The sequence below is a fragment of the Trachinotus anak genome, unplaced genomic scaffold, assembly GCF_046630095.1.
Source record: "Trachinotus anak isolate AG129_WGS33_773 ecotype Australia unplaced genomic scaffold, CSIRO_AGI_Tana_v1 ptg000048l, whole genome shotgun sequence".
NCBI classification, from domain to species: Eukaryota; Metazoa; Chordata; class Actinopteri; order Carangiformes; family Carangidae; genus Trachinotus; species Trachinotus anak.
The window spans coordinates 5001-15000 of NW_027273899.1; the positions used below are offsets into that span (position 1 = coordinate 5001).

General features: G+C 41.0%; 1 protein-coding gene and 1 long non-coding RNA gene across 2 annotated transcripts in view; both read left to right on the forward strand.

Annotated features, from left to right (window-relative positions):
- The first annotated feature begins 4063 nt into the window (after window positions 1–4063).
- Window positions 4064–6211, forward strand: LOC139615329 (uncharacterized). The gene is made up of 3 exons (XR_011687349.1): window positions 4064–4444; window positions 5198–5303; window positions 6105–6211. It is a non-coding gene; the product is annotated as an uncharacterized lncRNA (long non-coding RNA).
- Window positions 6212–6228: 17 nt separating this feature from the next.
- The window catches only part of LOC139615330 (uncharacterized), a 4866-nt gene continuing 1094 nt past the window's right edge, over window positions 6229–10000 (forward strand). The window contains exons 1-6 of the mRNA XM_071473177.1: window positions 6229–7782; window positions 7864–8002; window positions 8091–8171; window positions 8379–8441; window positions 8818–8880; window positions 9380–9442. Of these exons, the coding sequence (XP_071329278.1) occupies window positions 6712–7782; window positions 7864–8002; window positions 8091–8171; window positions 8379–8441; window positions 8818–8880; window positions 9380–9442 (1480 nt within the window). The 5' untranslated portion in view covers window positions 6229–6711. The remainder of the gene's footprint in view (window positions 7783–7863; window positions 8003–8090; window positions 8172–8378; window positions 8442–8817; window positions 8881–9379; window positions 9443–10000) is intronic.

The following is a 10000-nucleotide window of genomic DNA, read 5'->3' on the forward strand; positions in this document are numbered from 1 at the left end:
ATGGCCGCGGGCATTATATTTTCAGCTTGTCTGTCTCTCTCATTCTTGTGAATTCAATATTTCAGGAACACACAGAGGGAATTTCACTACATTTGGCACAAACATTCATTTGCACTCAAAGATGAACTGATCAGTATTAGGTGGTCAAAGGTTATTGTAACTTCATAAAACACGTTTGTGGCCATAGCTCAAGAATACTTATGATCAAATTGAACATAAATGCAGAGTATGATTGTATGATAATGATGAAATGATGACAATAATGATAGTATATTCAAAAGGTCAGTCACATTCTCATGAACACAATATATCAGGAACACCTAACACCTTCAAAGTTGGTATGAATGTCCACTTGGACCAACGGATGAACTCATTAAATCTTTGTGCTCAAAGGTCAAGGTCACTGTGACCTCACAAAAAATATTTTTGGCCATAATTTGGAATTGATTGGATTAGGACAGAATTTAACAAAAATGTCTAATAGGATAAAACATGACATGGAGCCTGAATACCTCACACTTGGTCAAGAAGGCCTGGTAGCACCTTTCTTTATCTGAGGACCCTGAAGTGCATCGGACATCCCAAACCGCTACCAATGCACAATAGAGAACATCCTTATGTATGGCTGTACAAGTCATGTACTCCAGTCGCACCACAACAGACAAGAAAGACCTGCAGTGACCTGAAATTTGACTTGAGTTTTTTGTTTCTCTTGAACTTACATACTGTTACTGAAGACATACAGCAGAACAAGAACAGCAAAGCTGAACAAAGGTAAGGTCAGGTAAAATAAATTTTATTTCTATATTCCTATATCACAAATTTTCCTCAGAGATATTTGAAGTCAGTTATATATTTTAGTTTGTGTATTCTGTTTGCAGTCAATTCTTGGTAAATTTTCATTGTCAGTCTGGAATCCAAAGGGACTGTTTGATGTGAGGAAATGTTTTAACTCAACAAATATTTAAAGACTGTCCAATTAAAACAAGTGTTTCACCTTGTTAACATGTTCATATGATATTTTTATATGATACTAGACATATGATGAGTGAAACACCATGACTGAGTGTTTCAACCTTGAACTGCAGTGAACCAGTGACAGTCTCATAAAAACAGATTCAGACAGCTTACTTCCACGTCATAGAACCTAAGGAACCAATCCTGTCAACTTGTGGGGACGGGGGCTAAATACACCTTAAACCTTGTCAGTACAGAGAGCCAGAGTTAGCATTAGCACAACCGCAAACACTATGTCAGCCACTGCTAACAAACAAATAAAAGATGCTACCTATGCTAACCATTCTGATGTGTCTGCTAGTCTCTGATTCTGGTCTCAACAGACTCGTCATCTGAGTCTGCTCTAACACTGACAATCTTGATACGCACTGCTCCTTCAGCATGTATCCTTGTCAGTACAGAGAGCTAGAGTTAGCATTAGCACAGCCACTAACACTAAGTCAGCCACTGCCAGCTGCAAGCTAACAAACAACATAACCAATTACCTATGCTTACCGTTCTGATATGTCTTCTAGCCGCTGATTTCAGTGCACATTAAACTCCTCAAAAACTCTTGAGTCTGGGTCTGACTGAGGCTCAAACATGTGGCTGAGTCTCTTTGATGTGGGCGGGGCCAAGGCCTGATAGAGATTTTTTAAAATGAGAAAATCAGAGTAGATGAACTTATAGCACAATCCTTTTATTTATTTTTTTTACTTTTCATGTGGGAAAACCATCTTCAACAAAATATTTATCATAGCAGACTATTTTTACAGAGTTTAAAACATATCTGGAGGATGCTTAACTATTTATATTGTGATATACTGTACAAAGAGGAAGTCCAGAGGGGACTGGCAGACCAGTCAGGACAATGCCAGTCGTCCCTCAGCCATGCCACACCAGCAGTATGGGACAATGATGTTAACCCGGCCTACATTAAAGCACAATTTATAGCCAGCCCAATGTAATCAGACTGATCCACGACACAACACAATGTGCAAATATGTGATGCACAAATTGACTGACTAATTTAGTTGCAAGGTGTACTGATTCAAGCAGTGATTCACTTATGATAACCAATATCAGGAAAAGGCTACAAGCTGGCAGGGTGTGCGGTGGGTGTTAAACAATGAATTTCTAAGTTAAATTAATTTAAAATCAACTCTTCTCAAGCCCATGGGAACACATACATCCCGAAATATCATGTATGTGATATACATAGAGTATCCTTACTCCTCAATGGTTTAAGCTAGAGACTTACTGTTTTTCCTGTTAAACTAGAGAATACTTTCCAACAAGCCTGTTAGTCTGTGCGAGTCATTTATGTCCATCGATAAACTAATGTATCAAGTTGGAAAAGATTTGGATAGCCTGACCTTTCGCCTGATGCATAACTGGTTTCAACATGTATATTGAAAATAGTGCATGGTGGACATAAATACAGTAGTATGTGAAATAAACCAAATACAAGGTTCATGCATACTTCAACACAAGGCTTTGTTTAAAATGAGGCCCCAGGTCTATAATTTATAGAGGCTGGATCTGGATAAAATTAGGTGATTGTTGCAAATAGGCTTAGTCTAAACTGGTTCCTGGTTTTAAAAAACAACAGAGTTACTATTGTATTAGGTGTTCTTGAAACTTGAGTTTTATTAAATATGCATGTACCAACTAGCTAGCTAGCTAGCTAGCTTATCATCTGACAGTACACTGTTGTTTAAGTGGCAGTTAGCTGTTATAATTTAGCGTAATTAGCCTTTGTCCGCAAACTGTGGTTGTGATGCTAACTTTGCTAATGTTTGCAGGAAGCTGGTATGAAAGTGGTACTGAGATGTCAATGCTACACCTTATTCACTCCATCAAAATTGAACGGCTGAGGAAAACTGATGAAACATATTTGAAATGGCTGTGTATATGTTGTGTTAGAGAAATTTAGAGTTATGCACTTGCATTGTGCAGCTCTGATTTACAACAGGAGCTTTAACAGTCATTTAGACCTAGATTTAGATTTAAAGTGTCTCATTATGCCTGATAAGAGAAGAGAATGGGTGGGGGGTGCGAATGACTTGGTTTTTTCCAACTGTGAAGCAAATGGATCTAGCCTGCTGATCTTCCTTCTGAGGTTTATATTGAGCAACCAGAAAATAGGTTTTCAAAATAATCAAACAGATCTTGATTCAAACTGATCTGCAGAACAAACAACGTATTAAGTCCATATCTGGTTAATTGGACCTGTTTTTATTGAAGAAATGCACCACTAATAATCTCTGCTAACTTTGTGACAAACATATTACATTTCCTATTGTCTTCTTCACAATAAAAGCATCATGCACATTTGCCGATGCAATACTTTTAATGTGAAGGAGCGCAAACAGGAAATGTTGGGTTTTCATCCACAGAAACGTGGAACAGCTCAACCAGGAACAGGAGGGAAATGCGCTGCTACCTGCAGCTTCAGGTAGAGGCTTCCACTTTGAACTCAGTTAGTAATCTTTATTAGTTAAATAAATAAATAAATAATAATGTTCCAGTCATACAGTCAAACACCTGTTAAATCCATGTCACCACAGGCATGCTTGTTTATTTATAAATAATATGCATGATAATTAACATGAATTAAGCATTTAGAATTGAATAAAAACCCATATTTATAAAATATTTTACTTTCGTATGTCTTTTATTTTAGTAAAACAGTTTCCGCAGTGCAATAAACTGGCTGCACTGACCTGAGCAGGTGAGGAGGTGAGGGAGGAACCGTGGAGGAACACACCTCTCCTGACTTTGGCGGTCCCCAGCGCTACCTCGCCCCCCCCCCCTGTGACGTTAGGGGCCCCTCCCTCGGTCAGTGGCAGCAGGTGAGGGCGGAACACACCTCTCCTGACTTTGGCGGTCCCCAGCGCTACCTCGCCCCCCCACCCTGTGATGTTAGGGGCCCCTCCCTCGGTCAGTGGCAGCAGGTGAGGGAGGAACACACCTCTCCTGACTTTGGCGGTCCCCAGCGCTACCTCGCCCCCCCACCCTGCGATGTTAGGGGCCCCTCCCTCGGTCAGTGGCAGCAGGTGAGGGAGGAACACACCTCTCCTGACTTTGGCGGTCCCCAGCGCTACCTCGCCCCCCCACCCTGTGACGTTAGGGGCCCCTCCCTCGGTCAGTGGCAGCAGGTGAGGAGGTGAGGGCGGAACACACCTCTCCTGACTTTGGCGGTCCCCAGCGCTACCTCGCCCCCCCCTGTGACGTTAGGGGCCCCTCCCTCGGTCAGTGGCAGCAGGTGAGGAGGTGAGGGAGGAACACACCTCTCCTGACTTTGGCGGTCCCCAGCGCTACCTCGCCCATCCCCCCCCTGTGACGGACCTTATCGAGCCGCTGCGGGTGTGAGGGGGAAACAAGACGGCGACGGACGGCGACGAGAGGAGTCATGGCCGCGGAAGGAAAACTTGATGGAAACTGAGTGAGTACATCAAACTAAAGCTTTAATGAGCGTTAATGTTCGGAGGCTTGAGTTTTATCGTGTTTTATCGTGTTTTATCGTGTTTGCAGCCTCCTTCTCCGCCACTTTTTACTGATTTAATGCTGTTATTAGCATCGCACGGGTCGCGGATGCTAACGCTACCTAGCTTGTCACTGGCGGCTGTTGAACGATATTATTTTTAGCAAACTACGACTTTGAGCTGTCGTTTCACTGTGTTTTTTGCAACGGGCTGTCGTTTGTCTCGGTGTTTACTGTGTACCTGCCTCAGGTTCAGTCTGAAGGCAGGTAGCTAGCCTGATATTCAGGTGTGAGAGCATCTGAACCCGCTACGGTGCTCCTGACTGCGGCCTCCTCACATGTTCATGAACTTACAGCGAAGTTTAAGGTCTTGATTCAGCTACAGGCCCGGAGGCTTTACACAGCTAAATGAGTGAGAACATCTTAATAAAGAATGAGCTAATTAGTCTTCCTGTTGCCATTTGAAGGTCATGTAAGAGCTTCTTGAAAGTTTGAGTTTGTTAATTTTTTCTTTTCTCAGTTTAAGCATGGATTTGATTTCTTTTATCTCCATATGATGTAGAAATAATAAAGTTTTATTGGCTAACCTATAACTAAGTTAACTGTTAAGTAACTCCTAAAATTATAAATATTTTCATCAGATTTTTTTAATGTTGTATTTCCGGGTCCGATGTTACATCAAGTAGATGAACCTTTATGTTTAACCTCCTGCAGATGCAGTGAGCAGCTCACTGGGTTCAGGGCACGCCTGGATCACCTGAGGAAGCATCATAGTAAATCCTTATCCAGGCACATGGAATGCATAAAATCCCAAACACAGGTAATGTTGCTGGGGCCACTGTCGTTATTTGACAGCACAATTTTCAGTTATGATACAATATTCAAACTGCAATATTCTAATATGATTTTAGTGAAACACTGGAGATTATGTGAATAGCTGGAATATGGAATGCCCAAATCTTAGCTCTCTGGATAAAAGGAAATTGTAGATATTTTGATGGAAATAGATTTATGTTAAATTTTACCTTATGTACTGAATAAACTGTTTTATAGGATTATTTATTTCATTTGTCTGTTTAGGTAATTATTTAGATCATCAAATAAATCTGGAAAAGCATAGCCAAACCTTACTTGTGTTACTGTATTGCAAAACTACATAAACCATACATAGACTATGATTTGCTGCTTCTTATACATTAAGTTTTAATTTTTGATTAAGAAAAGATGTGTGAGGAGGCACAGGTTTGGTCTTTTAAAAGTGTCTAAAACACATTTTTCCTGCTGACCCTGAACACAGCAGTTGATCACTCTGCTTCTGTCCCAGTGCTTCTGCTGCTTTACTAAACTGGCAGCACGGTGATCTGAATCTACTGCTTGTAACACACTGACTATCCACGACTACCTCACAGAACCGCACATCACATAATCACAACTATCACTTTAAGATTTTAGCTAAGTCATCAATCCAACACACACAGAAAAACTACCAAACATTGGTCCCAACTGTACATTCACCACAGAGTTCTTTACACCACCTCATAGGCCCAGGCTGCTTTTAAAACAGTGGCAGTGTAGAAAATTGGTCCTGACGTCACAAATGTGCTTGTGTTTTTTACCACAGGAGTCAAGCCCAGATTGTGACAGCTGCGCAGGTACATGCATGCCTGCTAGCTCACTTTCCGATGTTGGTGATGACCCAGATGTACCACAGCTGAGAAGATTTGACACTATAATTGTAAGTTTGCACTCTGAAATCAGGACCCTTTACTCTTATAAGAGGAAACAAAGTTCACACTAATTTCAGATTAATCCTTCTGTAAATAAAATAGTCAGTAGAAGTAAGCTCTGTGGCTCTCTATTAAACTTGTAGCTCTTAACACAACTCTGACAGTGTTCAGTTACCCAGGTTTTAAAGGTGTCTCATAGGCAACTTAACATTTCCACATATAGTTAATGTTTCCTGCAGATAATTTAGCTATAAGCTTCTTGTATATGCCATTTTCAGATTACCAAAGCATACCTCGAACAGATCTCCAGGGTGTCTGATGGATCAGAAGCTTCTTTAAGCTGCACTGAAAGCTGTAGTTTTGAATATGTTCCATCAAAAGACTCAGTACATGAAAGCACTTCAGAGAAACCTGATGGTCTTATGAGCGAAGTTCCACTGGTGAAACACAAGACATCACAGAAGACTTGCAGGAGAGGGAGACGGTCCAGAACCTATCCAGATGAAGACAGCAAAAATAACTCCTGTCTGTGCTGTCCTATCTGTTAAAAGAAAGGTTTGGGAGCTGGCGAATGCTATGCACCAAGATGAAGTCACAAACATTATCAAACAGGAGAAAAGCATTTTGAGACTTGGAGAACATTTGTATGCTAAGCATGGACATGACAAGACCAAACATGAGTACATAAGACAGAAGATGCGAGAAATAGGACGATTAATTGAACTGTCACAGAAAGCTGGCAGACTGAAACAAATTGAGGATTTCTATGTACCTTCCAACTTCAACTTTGTGGTTGAAGCAGTTAAGGGTGTTGCTGGTTTTGATGAAGAAAAAAACCTCTACAAAACTCCATCCTTGGCTCTGAAGCTGGGCCATGCACTTAAGAAGATTGCAGATATTCTTGAAGGTGTAGCACAGATGGCCGAGTCTGATAATGAGGAATTTCTCAAGAACGTGAAGACAACCCGGAATCTTGATGAGAAAAAGTGGGATGTGTGTGTGTCATCACGTGCCCTACAGACTCTAAAAGAGGGGAAATGGAACACTCCTCAGCTCCTTCCTTTCACAGAAGATGTGAAAAAAATGCACATGCACCTTGACAAGTGCAGGGAGGAATACAAGGGCAAGCTGGAGAATCTTCCAAATAAGAAGAACTTGTCTAAGCTGGCCAACGTGACTCTCTGTGAGGTGATCTTGTTTAATCGCAGAAGAGAGGGTGAAGTTTCAAAGATGCCGCTCAGTGCATTTACCCTAAGAGACACTTCAGGAGTCCATTCAGATGTTGCACTAGGACTGTCTGAGTTAGAGCAAAAACATTTTCAGCGCATTGAAATAAGGGGGAAAAGAAACAGGAAAGTTCCCATCCTTCTTACACCAGACATGATGTCCTCAATGGAGACCTTGGTTGCACATCGGCGGACCTGTGGTGTGCCTGATGACAGTCCCTTTTTCTTCGCCAGACCTGAAGCAGAGACTCATTTGAGGGGATCAGATGCCATCAGACAGCTTGCAAGGCAATGTGGGGCCAAGCATCCTGAAACTCTCAACTCCTCAACCAAACTGAGAAAGCAGGTATCATCACTGTCCACAGTCCTCAACCTGAGAGATAATGAGATGGACACACTGGTAAATTTTCTTGGTCACAACATCCAGGTCCATAGACAGTACTACAGACTGCCTGAAGGAACATTGGAGTTAGCCAAAGTCAGCAAAGTGCTGCTTGCCCTCGAACAAGGACGGCTATCAGACTTCCAGGGAATGAGCCTGGACCAAATCCAAATTGATGCCAATGGTAAAGACAACTTACACTTAAGTAAGTTTGGTTTATTTAAGAGTAAATATCTGTTTACATCATATTAAGCTTTGTTATCCATGTCCAGAGGACGTCCCAGAAGCTATGGACAGGGACCTCTCAGAGACGGAAGGAGAGAGGGACTCATCTCTCTGCTCTCAGTCATCAGGTGGGGTACATGTCAGTTGTTTTTACCTTCCAACACCAATAGTGAGTGCACGTAAAGATCATCCATATGCCAGTTTCCTTGTTTTTACAAATATTGACAAATTAGACAGATAATAACTGACTTATTATTTTAACTTTCATTCAGATAGTGAGGTGTGTTGCTGTAGCTGTCACTTTCATGTATTAATGTACTCATTCATTATAACAGGACCTTCAGGGTCTAACAAAGGACAACAACCTGTTGAGTCTGACATTGATGACCCTAAACCAGGTATTTCACACAATATATATTCACTCTGAGCTCTTTGTTAGTAACCTGTCTTTACAAAAATAATGGAATTAAAACACAATTTGCAGAATTTTCCTGCTCAGTGAAGAGCAGGAAAATTTGCCCCCTCTTTATTTTCGTAAAGAGGAAGAGAAATGAGATGAGACCTTCAATAACAGTCATGTTTTGGGTCCAAACACAGATTTACAGCAGTCCCTAAATTTAGTTTGTCTTTAACATATCACATCAGTGATAGATTAGGATCCTACATCCACTCTGTTCTTACAGAAGAGCCACTCTCTTATACCTTGTACTGCATAACCTTTAATAGGCCCTGGGCCGTTGGTTACAATGCACTTATCATTTCTTATTCTAACAGAATCCTCAAGATCTAAGAAAAGACGGCAGCCTGATGAGTCTGACAGTGATGACCCTAAAACAGGTATTTCACACCTTTCATGCAATATTTAACCACCTATGGAATATGTTGGCCCACACATTAGTTTAATTTCATTTCATGAAATGGTTTCAGTTGTATAAATGTCAATTGTTTGCTTTAATTTTATGAACATCTATTTGCATGACTGTCATTCTCAATGACAATACACCACCAGTCTTCATACTGGAACAAAAACATATATAAATAATTGTCACAAAGCAGCTAATAAGTACTAATCTTTGAATCAGTTTAACTGTGGACACATTAGTACAGAAATTAATATGTTATATGAAAGTCACTGCTTCTTTCTGTGGATTATTGATTATTGGATATGATTGGATTCATCAAGGAGCACCAGTGTTGAAGAAACTAGGGTGGAGCCCTGCTTTACTCTGATCTGTTTTTAGTGGTAATATTTGTCTTACTATAGATGCCTTTCATTCAGACAGTGAGGGTGTCTTGTCAATTAGCTACCATTTTATATCTTTCATTATTTTAACAGGATCCTCAAGAGCTAAGATAAGACAGCATTCTGTTGAGACTGACATCAATGACCCCAAAACAGGTATATCTGATCACTGGAGACACATATCAAAGCAGATGTGAACTGACTTACTCAGAGCTGACCACTTGTGATCATATCAGTGAAGATGCATATTAATACCAGGTCTGAGCAGGGCCAGAGAGAGCGGTGGTGCTGGCAACTGGAGCAGAGAGTTAACTAGTTAGTTAGAAGTTAGCAGTTTAGTATATGCAGACAGCCAATCCAAGATGCAAGGACTGCTACAGAGACACTTTCAAAGCAACCTGAGATTTTGACAGCAGCATGAGTAAAAAGGCCATGGTGGCCATAGGGCGTACATTTTTGGGGGGGGGCATAATGCCCAGAGGGAGGGGGCCACTGTGAAATTTGTACTCTGCCTCTTACTGAGACTCTAAAAAAATCCTGATCTGACCTGCAGTTGCTATAGACGTCTCTTTTTTCTGCAGCCTACCATATATGGTTATTTTCAGCTCAGCCTTTTTTTAAGCAAACTCAAGTTGATGTGTTATTTCCATACATATAAATGCTTTCACTTGAAGATCATTGTTCTGCCAGGTTATGAATGGACTGCACAGCGCC